At 44.7% G+C, this 15,208-nt stretch overlaps 1 protein-coding gene across 1 annotated transcript; it reads left to right on the forward strand.

Annotated features, from left to right (window-relative positions):
- Nucleotides 1-142: 142 nt before the first annotated feature.
- On the forward strand, nt 143-14,663 carry LOC139650511 (transmembrane protein 151A). Its single transcript, XM_071527202.1, has 6 exons — nt 143-211; nt 11,163-11,498; nt 12,489-12,623; nt 12,817-12,956; nt 13,262-13,301; nt 13,428-14,663. Exons 1-6 carry the CDS (start codon nt 143-145, stop codon nt 14,661-14,663), a joined length of 1,956 nt encoding a protein of 651 aa, XP_071383303.1.
- The last annotated feature ends 545 nt before the right edge of the window (nt 14,664-15,208 follow it).

Raw genomic sequence — 15,208 nt, forward strand, 5'->3', positions numbered from 1 at the left:
GATACCGACTTGCGGCGGATGGGGTGACCGAGCCTGCTGCTCCGCCGGGGAGGTCCCTGCCTTCGGCCGTTACCGGGGTAGGAACTGCCCGTGCCCGGTTCTAAGGAAGGGAGGGAGGAACGAAGGAAAGGAAAGAGGGAAAATGCAGACGGAAGAGGAGACGGCGACCGCAGAAGAGCCCATTTTGGAGGAAGGGGCAGGGAGAGAGCAGGTAAGGAAGGAAATTGACTAGTTCTTTCTCTCACCTTCTCCTCCTCCCCCTCCGCGCGCACACGCGCGTGCGTGTATTTGTGTGTAAATAGAAAGGGTCTTGAAGTTGCGCAGATTTTGCCCCTCCAAGAACCACCTTCTTGCTCTCATGTCATAGCTCACGGGACTTAGGGAGTTATTCATTGGTCTTTCCCATAAACAACTAGTCATTTCTACACCATGCACCACATATGCCTCCTCTTTGCCGTTTACTATCAAAACAGGGCATGACGGTGTTAATGTGAAGGATTTGTCACATTTCCCACAGCCTTTGGTGCTTTCTACAATGGGAAGGACACGGGACAGGACCTTGGCCTTGAAGTGAATGGTGATGATGCTGTGGTTTAGGAGAGGGGAGGGTAGTGCTGAACTGTTATAATGTGCCTCTATGTGAAACAAACAAAGCCATAATACTGATGCAACACCTCTGACAACGCTGTATCATGTGTTCCTAGTGGGAAAGAGTAGGGTAGATAGTGGTGTGATTGATGACATACTGTGTGCACATCTTTTTCAGTGTAGTTGGAGTATGCCTACCTACCTGCTGAAACCATTGAAATATATCGGAGGGTGACATCACAGTATAGCAGCCCTTCCTCTGGGCATAGACCTTTCAGCCTAATTTCCACTGAAATATAGGCTAATATAGAGAATATAGAGTACCAGCGTCCCCTCAGCAGTATACCTAGCTCTTTGTCAGGGTAGTGAGAGTATATTCACCAAACAGTATTTTCAATGAAATATCATTTAGAATAGGATTACATTATACCCTCCTCCTCCTCAGCAATATGTCCACCTTCTTACTAATACACCAACCTACATAGTAGCTGTCCACCTCCTTAGTATGCACACCTCCTCAGCAGTGCACCTACTGTACATGCTCCTAAGTAGTATATCCACCTCCTGAACGGTAATAATGAAGATCTTTTATTGACTCTATAGGGAAAATCCTTTTCACTTGCAACCCCTACACAGGAAGGTCAGAGTGCAGGGATTCAGTGTCTTGCTCAAGGGCACATCAGCAGGGCCTGTGGTTACATACATGGGGGCTTGAGCATGGATCCCCTGTTTGAAGGGCGGTCTCAATACATCACCCTGCTGCCCACTCACATCCTCAGCATATAACCTTCCACCTAAGCAATATACCACCTCCTCAGCAGTAACAGACTTCTTCATCTACCACTACAACACTGTGGGAAGCTGCAATGTTTATTCTACCTCATTGGCTTTATAGTAAAAAAGCAAGACAAATCATTAAGACATAGCATTATGAAGTCAGTTGACAGGGACAACAACCCAAGGGTGAGTAGACTAGGCTACTATCAAGGCCCAGGCTATAGGGTCTAATGGATAACTAAGGATGTGGGCATGCTGTCACCCCACCACCCTTCACTGTTGTACTGCTTTAAACAGGATAGTCTATATCCTAAGAGGAGGAGGTGAGTTCTGTATGCACTGGTGTAATGGTAGCTGAAGAAGTGGATATAATGCTAAGGAGGTGGCTACACTGTTACCCCTTTGAGTGGGAAACTACCATCAAACGCCAGTCAAATGCTGTTAAGTTTGTCTACTCTGCCAACCACTTTAGTAGGTGACCAACCATCATTTGAAGGTCCTAATAATCAAACCTGCTGGTGTATTTTGGGATTTCATCAGCTATTGTGGCCTACTGGCTAAAAGGTTAGTTTCCTTCCCTGTGACGCCACCACCCTTCATGGTTATGTTATGTGTTATTAGGTGGGAATACAGTATATGTCCATAGAAAGTGATGGGTATAATCGCTGTACCTGTGTATGTAGTTGTGTGGAGTTAATGAAGTGGATATATTGCAGAATGGTGGTGGGCATGTTGTGACCTCAACACCAGCGGTGATGTGTCAGTGTTAGGCTAATAAGTGAGATAGAGGTGGTTATATACTCTGTATACCTGTATATGATCTTGGTCACACCACCTTGAAAAGGCAAGCTAGGTTAAATATCATCTGGGTGCATTGTCTGCACATCTAGATGCATGTTGCCTTCAAATTTTATTTCTTAACCATCTTTCTTAAACTAGTTTTTAGAATATATATGATTAACCTAACAGAGAAGTGGCTAGTAGAATTGACAGTGACAAAATTGAGAATTTGGTGTGTGGCTAGCACTAATTTAAAGCCCCAGGCACATAAAATGTAGAGTTACTAATCCTATTAAAAGATGCCTTACAGTTCATTCTGCCACTCTTCTCCTCTTAGTCTGTCTTTCTATCCATGTCTGCAGTGCAGACGGGGCAATGTAATGCAATGAATTTGGTCTGCATCTGTGCTCTGCCTCCATTATTCTCTCAGCCTCCCCTCTTGGTCTCCTTCCTCTTACAGGACAGCGCTGCCTCTCCCGGAGTACACAACGTCATCCTCCCATCTCTCTCTCCTTGTCTCTCACTCTCTTTTTCTCTCTCAAACATTTGCACACCCGTATCCTCACTTACCTTTACTCACTCGCTGGCTCACATGGGTCTGCATGCGCGCGCACACACACACACACACACACATTCACACTATTAATGGGAAGTGGCCGGCACATGCAGCATGCAGATAGGCTGCAATAGAAAAATTACATTGAGAAGATAACAGCAGACTGGCTGCCAACATGAAGTAGACTAACTCTATGTAGACTAGCTAACAGCAAATTTGTGTTTGATAGGATAAATGGATACGTTAATTGCAGAAGAGAAGAAGGTAATGAGCGAAGGGACAGTAAGAATGGGCAGGTCTGTTTTGATGGAAACCACTGGTTTTCTGGGAAAGACCTGTATATATAGAATTTGAAGCTCTGGGATTGGTCAGCTATCAAGGCTCACAAGACTGTCACAGAGTTTGACAGCTCCACCAGCTAGGGAATCCACCACCTTGTGTACAAGTAGTGATCTACAATAATAAAACTTGATGAACCTGATCCTTGTTTGATCTTAATATGTTCAACACTTAAACAGGGTCCAAAGTTAGGCTAATAACTACTAAGCGCCAACTGACAATAAAATTGGTCTTTGGTGGATCCATAAGGGTCACCCGCCATCCTTGTTGAGGTGATAACGTTTGAATGTCTCTTTGCCTGTTCTCTAACTTTGGCTCTACCTACCACCATACAATCTCTCATATTAGCCAATCAAATCAAAGCAAAACAATGGTTTGATACAGACTGGCTGCCTGTTACGCTGGCTCTACACAAAACGGTGATGATGAATGAACTGTTGCAGATCAATTGATGCAGATGCATGATGAATTACAACCTTGACTTGTGTAAGTGAATGAACAAGTTTTAAATTAAAACTCTAAATCTGCTCTTATCTCTTGATTGAATGTTTCACACAGAAATAGCATTGAAAACCATGCCATATTTCTATGAAAAAATTCTATTCTTTATTTTGGCCAGTAAAAAATACTCTTAGCAGGTATTTGTTTTTTTTTTAGTGTACCAGACGTTGGCAGGTGAACCGAAAAGTTAATAGCCTAGTTCATTGTCCTCAGGGAAAAATGCTTTCCGTTGCCAGTGCTTACAGCCTAGAGAGGCTGCAATCTGAAAGACATCCAAAAGATTACAGCACATAGGCTTCTGACACAGCCGCTTATAATCAGGTGCTGGTTGGTCATAGGAATACAAAATAGTCCATATAAAGAAATTATCGCATCATTTATTATTGGATAATTTCTTTATAAAAACATAATGGTGTTTGCAGATGCCGGTACAGCAGTTGAAGAGTGACAAACATTCAACAAGACATGTATCATCTCCCAACAGATACCAAAACAAACTGTAGTGAATAAGCAAAGGACATGTAAAGCAATATGTTTTCAGATAAGGACATACAGTAGCAACTACATACTCACAAACATTCAGAACAAACACTTCCATCTAAGCTGCACTCAGAGCCCAGTGGTAGTTGGGCACAGGCCTACTTTTAGTGGAAAAATAAAAAGCTGGACAAACCATGAATTCCGGTTTGTGATGATTACCCAAAGGCAAACTGCAAAGAAATAACATTTTCAGAATAGTATTATGTTTGAAGAATAAAGTATGGCACCCTATATAAGTATAATCTAGGCCTATACTATGAATTTATAGGCCTTATATCAGTTTAACAAGGCAGGCAAACGCTTGACGAATATAGATCCCTTGATACACTGTGGTGTAGTATGTATCTATAGGATGTATCTCTCTTTAAGATACTGGCAGCCGGTCAGCTCTCATAATGGTGGTGTGTGTGTGAGAACTTTTTTGGTCGTTGTCAACTTTTTTTTAATACATTTGTACATTTATGTCTGTTGTCACTATTTTACTAACTGGTGCACATTTCCCTGTTTCAGTGAAATGCATATAAAAATAGCACAGGCTATCAGCTAATCCCAAATATCTTTATAAGCACTAGATGGTGGCAGGTGCCCATGTCCTCTGCAAGAATGAAAGGACTGCTGTATGTCTCACTCACAAGATTACTCATAACACAAAGTTCAACATTTACTTTAGCTTTCTCTTGCCTATCACTTACAGTATGCTGTCATCGATATTACATTGGCTATTACATCTTACATTGGTGGACTACTTAGTCTCCAAATAAGAGCGGTTTTAGTGCTTTTATACTAGACACATATGCTTTAAAAGGATATTTATAACAAAGTAATGACATTTTCAGCACATCAGTGAGTGTGTGTTGGGACAACACAGACCTTGTCTTACTTCTCAACACAACACATGTTAAAGATTGATTTGTTGCAGCACAGCTTGCAGTAATGTCACATCCCAAGTGGCACCCATAGATGTGCTAAAAATGACACATTTTTAAGAGTGCACTGCAGGTATCTACAGCACATTTTCCTCTCCTCACTTCCTCTCTTCATTTGCCACCCACACACTGGGATTGCTAATTATAGATGCTCCAATCACACCTAACCAGCTGAATCAGTAGATAGAGACACAGAGGGAGAAATGTGTTTTCTCACACCAGACAACCTAATGCAAGGAATCCTTCAACCTTCTCTTCCCAGTACACACATTTAGAATTTTTGAAATGTTAGAAAGTATACAGTGGCAGGAAAGGTGAGAGAAAGTGAGATGGGATGACCTATACCTGTGATATTGTGAGCATAAGTTAGATGCCTTAGCCTGGAGAGCCATCAGGATGCCTAAACAGGAGAAATGTAGTCTGGTCCTGACTAAGACCAGGTCAAATGAAAACATATTGCTGCTCTTGTCCTCGGGGGATCCACCAGAAAGAGCTCCAGGAGGCTTTATTCAGTAAACACTGATCTAATGTGTCTAACCAGGAAGGAGAACCTGAACTACACGATAAATCATGTGTTTCAACAAGACACACCGTTACCATCGTATTTGTTACTGTCATGACCAAACTGCATCTCCAGTTTGAAGATATCACTTAATATAGATGTGCTTTAGCACAACAAATAAACAGTATCTGCATACCACAGGCCTAGAATGCAGATAAAGTCTCATTTCTTAGCTTTGAAGCGATTTAAGGGGAAATTATGCTCAGCTGGAAATGTAAGCATTGCAAATGATATTACAAATTATTATAGCGGTTTCACTTTTACAGAGCCAGCTGATTCCTGGATAGGATGAAAAAACCCAACACAGTCTAATGTGTGAAAGCAGTTCACAGTTGCAGCGATTATTTTATTGGGAAGCGCAGTCATTTAGGATCAACGCTAAATACTTAATAGGCTTTTGCTTTTTATTAGTAGTGGGACCTTACCGACAAGGTATAAATGCAAATTAAATTGTACAGAGGATTTGGGAATATGTGTGGCTGAACCTTGGCGTGTTTCATATTTTGAGTCTCCTTTAGCCTGCTAATTCAGTATTTAAGACTTCTGCACAATTCATTCTCAACTCAACAACCTCCATCCCAACACATTAGGATGAAAGAATTGCTACTGGTGGACAAAACGGGCTTGGGGGAATGTAAAGCCTTGGCACATTTACAGAAGAAACAACTTTCCACACCTAATTACTTGTTTGGAAATATCACCTAAGGCCAAATATGAACGAGGTTGGCAAGTTTCTTTTTCTCAAATGGCCTTGGTCTGGAATTGCACCACATTTCCATGTTCTGAATATTACATTCTCCCCAATCCAACAGGCTTGTACTGACAGGAGACTGCCCAATTTTCATGAGTTTGGACATTACAGTTTTCACTCTTAATTTGATGTTTCTATGATGTGCTGCAGGTGGCATCTTTGAAGTACAAGCACTAAAGGCATTTGTACATTGCAGTGTGTAACATAACATTATATTGTCTGTTCCATGGCCTGTTCTATAGTCTGCTTGATGTACTTGGAAACCAGCTGGTAGACCAGCTGGACTTTATAGTGTCTTGTCCATACATCTTAGCCATTGTATTGTATGAAGCATTGCGTTAGTTCAGACAGGACACTTAAGTCATGCGTGCCACAGCAGCTGATCATCAACTGATCCTAACAAACACCAATCACATTCAGCACCTCACACAAGGCGGTGCATTTCAGCTGTCAGCTCCTCATTCATCCCTGCGGTTCCTACTTGCCACACACTGCTGTCTGTTGACTGGCTGTGTTGCTTTCTCCCTCCACCACCCAGCCTCCTCCTGTTCTGGTTCCTTATTAATCAGTATACTCGCAATGGTATGTTTCTGTAGGCTTGTCTCTCGAAATTATGTATATTTCAATAATATGTGTCTGCTGAGTTCTGCTCTGCATTTCCCTGGGGGGTTTGATTGCGCTCCCCACTGAATCTTGCTGCTTGGATTCATACGGGGAGCAGCCTAGAGAGCAGAACCTGCACCGCCAAATAAAACTGTGTTAACTATTCGTACAATAATTGTTTTGACTTCATGTATTGGAATCCAGTATCCTACTTCTTGATGAGAACACCCTGATTAAAAACCAGGATTATGTCCTTTTGCCTCCAAATAAATCAGTTGTCACTTTGCTCTAGAAACTTCACCTTTTTGGTCCTCTGTTTAAAAAATGAGCCAACTTCAAAGCAGATGCATCACGGGTCTGATGTTCCACCTGACACTTCTAATGCCCATTGAAAACAATTAATAATAATAACGTACTTTATTGATTCCTGTTGGGAAATATTCTTTTTGCCTACTCCGGTGCAGATGAAGGTCAGAGCACAGGATCAGCTATAGAGCAGCATCCCTGGAGCTGATAGGGATTCAGTGTCTTACTCGAAGTTGTTTGTTTGTTTATTTGATAATAAAAAATAATGCACAGCCATCAGTCATGCATTAATTAAAATCATCAAGGATAACACACAAAGTTCCCAAAACCTATTTCCAATGTGGTCCTCTTTTAAATGATGCTAAGAAAACATGTCATTGGCTGACCGAGAGCCGCAGTTCATACCATAAGAAAACAAATCAAATGAAATTATATAAAAATCAGATGTATAAAACTATCTTTTCTACATATCTTGTCTGTAAGGTCTACTCAGAACACCACCCTGCTGGTTACTGAGCCATTTGATGACTGCATATGTGCATTGTTTGCTAGATGTGGAACTTGAAGAGCATCTCTACAGCTAGTTGCCAGGTGACTGAGCGGTTCACTTGGGCCTCTATTAGTTATCAATACCATGTGACCATAAAATGGTCACATGGTATTGCCTCCTAGCTAGCAACGTCTCAACACTGTAACCTGGCAACATCGCTTAGTGTCGGAGATGGAAAGAGCACTGACATATTTCATGGCTCACCATATGAACAGTTCCCATATCAGTGTTTGCTTTGTGTGAAAACTCTAGTCTCACTAGTTCATAACTTTCAGCACTGCTGTGGAATGGAGCTCATTTGGTTGTAAAAGCGTCCACAGTCAGCCCACAGTTAATTGTCAATGGAGCATCTCCAGATTCTGCCTCTCGATGACAGCACAGATTAGAGTCTCCGGTATTTAGCTTTGGGAAATAATTGCTCATGCGGCATTGATTGACGTGCATAAGTGTATACAGTAGGAATAACATGAATTCTGTCTCGGGGTGGATTTTCCCTTTAATGGACTTGTCTTGCACCGGCAAGCCCGAATTACTTGATAAAAATGTCAGCCTAGAACCATCCAGGCTTTTGCTAGAATGTTCTGTTTGTTTTCGGCAACATTGAGCTGTTGCAGAAAGTAAGGGATAAAGGACAGGAGGGGACTGACGAGAGAAAGACCAAAGGAGAGAGACACAGAGAGAGAGAGAGGGAGGAGAAGGCTGGTTTTTAGTAATGGAGTTCCCTGGGGAGGTGCAATCTGTCACTACTCTGCCATTTCTTTTGGCTCTCTCTCTATCTCTATCTGTCACACTCTTTTTTCTTCCTTTTCCATCCTTTCATACTCCATACTTCCAATCAAGAAAGACAAACATGCAGCCTGCTTTTGAACCACTCCTTTGACTTTCAGTCATGAAGAGTTCAATTCAAAGTTGAAGTGGATACATCCTGGGTAATGGTAATGAACGGTACCCCCCCCTCTCTTTCTCACTCCCTCTCTCCTAGATCTTAGCCCAATCAATCCACTTAGAGACAGACGTATGGAGAGGATATAGCAGAGGAGACATGGGGGGTAAGGAGGAAGGGTGAGAGTGAGGAGAGGAAGGAGAGACTGGGGTTGGGATTGAAGAGTGAATGGTGAGGAAATGGGAGGAAAGAGTCAGGGAGGGAGACAGACGGAGAGAAACAGATGACCTAAGGAAAGGGAGGAAGATGTGGAGGGAGAAGGGGCAGACAGAGAGAGAGTGAGAGAGGATTATGATGGTGAATTTTTACTATTCATAGTCTGTTTTGTAAAGGATATGTCATATTTTTGGCTGCCTAAGTGTGCAAGAGAGAGGAGTTGGCTGGGTTTGTCATTGACTTTTGCAGAGGGCAATGGACCGATGTAGATGCCCTTCACTCTTTCCTTGATTTATTAAACGGAGCCCTCAAAGCTGAGTGTGTGTGTGTGTGTGTGTGTGTTGGAGCCAGGCAAACGTGCCAGGGGTGATTGCACAATGTGGCTGCATTGTGCTGGATAGACAGAGAGTCAGGGACAGAATGAAAGTGAAGGAGGTGTGTGTGTGTGTGTGTGTGTGTGTGTGAGAGAGAGAGAGAGAGAGAGAGAGAGAGAGAGAGAAAGAAGGAGAAAGGGGGAGATAAAGAGAGAGAGAGACACTGTTTAATTAGTGTGTGTGTGTGTGTGTGTGTGTGTGTGAGAGAGAGGGAGAGAGATGGAGGGAGAGATGTGCTGACAGGACAGGCAGACTTGGCAGGGAGGAGGAGAGGACACTGGTGTCATCCCATCTCTTTTTTTCATCTGCTCTGTCGCTCTCGCCTCGCCGCATTCAGCACGAGGCAGAGAATAACAACATGGAGGGAGCACACACATGCATGGACACAAGTAAACCCTCTCTCTCTCTCTCTCTAACACACACACACACACACACACACACGCATAAACACAGGTATATTCTCTGTACCCCTCTCTTTTTGATCTATTTCTCTGACATGCACACACACATACGACATACATTATACAGTCTTCTTTAGGTACAGCTCTTTCCCCTTTCTGTCTCTTGCTCTCTCTCTCTTTTTCATTCACACACACACACATACACATTTGCAGCAGTAGTGATACGCTGCTGATGTTGGAGTGGAGTCAGTTAGGTAGAGAACAGTCTGGAAGCATCGTTCTCATCTAAATTATTCACACACACTCTCCTAGCTGCATTACAGTGCTATGAACGTGCATGGTTATGTGTGTGTGTGTGTGTGTGTGTGTGTGTGTGTGAGAGAGAGAGAGAGAGAGAGAGAGAGTGAGTGAGAGAGAGATACATACACGCTTGTGTCTAATGTATACGTGTGTGTTTGAGTGTGTACTGTACTAGTACACACTCAAACACAGTGCAAGTGAGGCTGTCTCAAATTGTGCACTTAGAGAGAGGCATAAAAGAGTGTGTGTGTGTGTGTGTGTGTGTGTTATGCAGCACTTACCCTATGATGGGTTGATGAAGGGTAGGGCAGTGTAATGCATTCCTTTGGTCAAGACATCAGCTTACACGCTTAGTCTGAAATATGACACTCTTTACAAAACAGGAAGATTATGATTATTAAAAAGTCACAGAGGGTGTCTTTCCATATGGAGAACAAGCTGTTGAAGATCTAAACTATCAAAACTATCAAACCTATTTTAGAAGACACTGTTAAGAAGAGAATGCATTACCTCCCCCCATTTGTGTGCATTTTGAAGTCTAAAAGTAAGTACTTTGTAAACAAGGGAAGGAAAGCAAAGGAGGTAATATGGTAGAAGAAAAACTCCCGCATAACAGATCATACTGGCATTGTTGACTTTTTTACCCTACTCTGTCATGTCAATTTATCCCCCCTTCTTCCATCTATTGCCTCGCTGAAAGCTGAACTTGGTCAAAGGCTGTAGTCCCCCACCATGCACACAATTATCATGCATGTGCTTGCCCTCCATCCCCAGCCCGGACTTAGTGCTCTTCATCTTCATCCTCCTCCTCCCTACAATAATATTGATATTAGTTAGCACTGCTTGGTGAAATAAAAAACGAATTGGAACCTTGGACCAAGAGGAGTCATGCCATACCCACATAGATACAACTTGTGTCAACCGTTCATCTGTTGGCCTTTGGCTCAGCTACAGTTGGGAAATTACATTCTGCTCTCTCCCCTGCACAATGTTAAAACGGCTTGCCATACACTTATATTGCACCTCAGGTATTCTAACTGGAAAATTGCAACAGACTTGATTTGCATAAGTGGTGTTAATAAATCAGGCGCTAAACACAGTAGTAATTAGCACACCTCTGAGTAAATATGGCCCTTAGTGTCTTAACATCTATTCTCTTCTCCTCTACTCTCTCCTCCCTCTGCTCTCTCTCTCTCTCTGCCCCCACAGCAACGGCCAGTCCAACAGTCCCTGGCCTCCTCCCTGTGTCGGGAGTCCCATTGGAAGTGCCTCCTCCTGACCCTCCTCATGTACGGCTGCTTCGCCACGCTGGCCTGGTGCGCTCTCTGCCGCGTCCCCGTCCTCGGCTCCTCCTCCATCACCCTCGATGCTGACGGCGACGCCACCTCGGCGGCCTACTACGACATCCTGCACTTAGAGAGTCCGTGTTCCAGCGGCTACGTCTACATCCCCCTGGCCTTCCTGGCCATGCTGTATGTGGTTTACCTGGTGGAGTGCTGGCACTGCTTCTCCAAGACTGCCATGTTGGCCCACGCTGAATTCCAGGTACGTGACTAAAGGGATTTCAGCTTTGAAATCAGCAGGGGGATTCAGCAGGGTGGCCTAGTGGCTAGAGAGACCGTCCTGTATACAATAGGTTGTAGATTTGACTCCTGCAGCAGTCATGAGTTCTGTCAAAGTGTCCTTGAGCAAGATGCTGAACCCCTATCTGCTTGGATGTTGTTCTGGATAGGAGTGTGTCAGCTAAATGCTTAAAATGAAAATGTTAAAATGATTTATAAAATGACACCATATTGAGAATGAATTGCACAAATGCACTGCAGGTTGCTGTGGAGGCAGGGTACAGGATAATTATAATCCTACCTTCAAACAGCTATGAATTTGGTTCGGATCAGAGATTTCAGATTTGATGAGAATGCCGTTTTATTTTCAGTTTCCTCCTTGAGTGTGAAATTGTAGAAAGAGACAAGTGCCAGTCATATGGAAATGAGCTGACCTGAAGGCACTAGTCTATCTTTGGTTTATTCTGCTCTGCTCTGTCTGTTATCTGGAATTCCACGAGCATACCGCCCCTTAAAAGCGGTGCATCCTGCTTTCTATTCATCTCAGGCCTATCTTTCCACCACTGCCAAAATCATGGCTTTTTATGTTATCCTTGACAGCTTTTAGGCTCTTACCATGTGGTTAAAAACATGGCTCAAGGCAGCTCTAAATAATGAGGCTCAGTTATCAATATAGCCATATGTTTGACAAAAATATGTGTATTTTCCAAAACATGAAACATGTACCCCATAGATAGAACTTGGCAGGGTCTCACTTGCAGCTGATTAAACTGTATGTATTAACATTGCCGGATACAAACAGTATAGATTTGATTATTTCTTTCTGTATGTACTGCCACTACCAGAATTCTATATGCAATATTATGCCTTTTTATTTGATGTTGTTGTTGTTTTTAACAGTTCATCTTAAATGGGTTAAACGCATGCTTTGACTATGAGATAAATTGATTGATTGATTGATTGATTGATACAGGAAGTGTACGAGCGTGTGCAGAGGCTTCAGCAGGCCACACCCTGCATCTGGTGGAAGGCCATCAGCTATCACTATGTGAGGAGGACCAGACAGGTGACAAGATACCGCAACGGAGATGCATATACTACCACACAGGTGAGGGGAACTATATTTACTACACACACACACACACACACACACACACACACACTTTCTCTTGTTCTCACTCTATTCTTAATTGCGTTTTATATTCTATATTAGGCTATAATGTGATGTTTTCTTTCTCAAACCTCCTTCTATGCTCCTCCCTCCGTTGCCCTCTCCCTCTCCCTCTCCCTCCCCCTTCCAGGTTTACCATGAGCGGGTGAACACCCACGCCTCCAGTTCGGAGTTTGACTACGCCCGCTACGGTGTCAAGGACGTATCCAAGGAACTGCTGGACCTGCAGCTGCACCCCGCTGTTCGCCTCCGCTTCACCAAGTGTTTCAGGTTAGAGAAACACCCACTGGTAACCACAATGTGAACTGGTTCAATTTTAAAAAGGGAGACATGGTGGGGAAGTTTTCCCTATTTGATTTTAACAAAGGGGGTGGTGGTTAAGTAAGCACAATGCCCTTAAATCTACAGTTAACCATGGAGCTACCATCCCACTCCTCATGCCAACGCACCTCCTCAATGTATCACCTATGTGGCCCTAGGAGGCTAAATGTGTGTTTATCTTGGAGGGGTACATGACAAGATTATCACAGTTATTTTGGGTAAAAGAGGCAATAAGTAATTTTCTTCCTCTTCAGCTTCTCCAGTGCACGCGCTGAGGCTGCCTACCTCACCCAGGTAAGCTATGGTAAAAGCTATAGCTAAACATATTTAATATAGCTCTGTATTTCTATTTTATTGTATTCTGTATATGGTGACACAGCTAATGTGTTATTCTTTTCTCATCTATTCTGCACTCCCCAGCGGGCACGGTTCTTCGGGGAGAACGAGGGGCTCGACGACTACATGGAGGCCAGGGAGGGAATGCACCTGAAGAACGTGGATTTCCGGGAGCACATCCTGGCGTTCCCAGATCCTGCTCGCCAGCCGTGGTATTCCAGGCACAGGGTGTTCTGGCTGGCGTCAGCTTTCCTCCTATCATGGCCGCTGCGCGTCGTGTCAGAATATCGCACAGCGTACGTCCACTACCACGTGGAGAAGCTGTTCGGGGAGGACGAGGAGAGTGGAGGAGGAGGTGGCGGAGGAGGCGGGAGAGGGGATGGGAGTGAGGGAGGAACTGAGAATGGAATCCACGGAGGAGGGATTGGGATTGGGATTGGAGTGGGGCTAAACGGGACGAGCTACAGAGCCATCTCTCGGGTCAACACGGTGGACATGACAGAATTGGAGTGGCACATCCGCTGTAACCAACAGATGGTCCCCAGCTACTCTGAAGCCCTCCTCATGGACTTGGACACGAGTGGGGGGACCAACCCCACCACCACCACCCCCATCTCTGGACCTCCAGGCATCACCCCAGGCCAGGGGGTCACCCCGGCTCCTCTAGCCCTGCCCGTGGTCTTCAACTCAGCTTACCTCCTCCAGAGCTGCCCCCGGTGCCGGAGGACCACGTCGAGTTCCAGCCTGCCTTCCAGGCTAAGGGCCCCAACGGGAACCACAGCCTTGCTGAACGCTACCGTGGCCGGGATTAGGGCAGCGGGGCAGGGGGGCGGAGGCGGAGGAGGGAGGCTGGTGCTGAGTCGGAGCGGGTTCTCGCTAGGGAGACTCGGAGGTGGGCGCCCAGCCAGCCTGTTTCATTCCCGAAGCATGGGTGGAGGTCTGGGAGGAAGAGGGGAGGATGGAGGAGGAGGTGGAGGAGGTGGAGGAGGAGGTGGAAGTGGGGGAGGAGGAGGAGGAGGAGGAGGTGGAGGTGGAGGATTCCTAGGGTTAGGGTCGAGACAGGACGACGAGGAGAGCAGGGGAGTGCTGGAAGGAGAGGGGGACGAGGACGAGGAAGAGGAGGAGGAGGTGGTGAGGAGGAGGGAGGACAGGGGAAGAGGAGGGGGGGAGAGGGACGAAGAAGCAGAGCAAGATGGTGGAGAGGGGGGCGAGGTGAGGGAGGGCGAGAGGGATCGGCCTCCGCCCTACCAGGACGCGTTCTTCTTCCCTGTTCTCATTGTACACGGAGAGGAGAGCTGCCACGCTGGAGACGACATGTGACGGACAGAAACATAAACACATTAAGAGCGAGAAAGTAATAAGTATGGGCAGAGGACGAGGGAGATGAAAGAACAGACTGAACAGTAAAAGAGTGGATCACAGAAGAAAAGGGGATACGTGAGAGTATGAGGGGAAAGAAAAGAGACCTGAAACTAAACAGCAAGGGAAAAAATAAAAACAGAGCATGAGGCTGAAAGAAATGGAGTGGTTGACAGAATGCCGACCAAGTACAGAAAGAAGAAAGGAGCGGAAAGAATGAGAGGAAAGAATAGCCCTGTGATAGACAGAATCATCAACAAGGAAAGAAACACTGGACGGGAATAATGAAAGCAGAAGAGGAAAAAGAGGCAGGAGGCGGTAGAAAGAAGAGTGAATCTGTGGATAAAGTAAAGAGGGAATAAGATAAGGGAAGAAGGGGAGAAGAAACGGAAAGAAAAGGCTGCTGCAGACAGCAAATGGACTGTTGGTGAGAAGGAAGAGATTTGAACAGATGCAATGTATAAATAGCAGGGAAGCATGCTGGTTCAAAGGGAGTTGAGGGCTGA

This window comes from Centroberyx affinis, unplaced genomic scaffold (genome assembly GCF_046629955.1).
Source record: "Centroberyx affinis isolate AG114_WGS23_722 - 3 ecotype Tasmania unplaced genomic scaffold, CSIRO-AGI_Caff_v1 ptg001499l_1, whole genome shotgun sequence".
NCBI lineage: Eukaryota > Metazoa > Chordata > Actinopteri > Beryciformes > Berycidae > Centroberyx > Centroberyx affinis.

Excerpts from the sequence above, each read along its gene's own strand:
- LOC139650511 (XM_071527202.1), top strand. The coding sequence starts at position 143 with ATGCAGACGGAAGAGGAGACGGCGACCGCAGAAGAGCCCATTTTGGAG. Across the intron at positions 12,957-13,261 it reads CGCTTCACCAAGTGTTTCAG|CTTCTCCAGTGCACGCGCTG; the intron begins GTTAGAGAAACA and ends CTTCCTCTTCAG. Across the intron at positions 13,302-13,427 it reads AGGCTGCCTACCTCACCCAG|CGGGCACGGTTCTTCGGGGA; the intron begins GTAAGCTATGGT and ends TGCACTCCCCAG.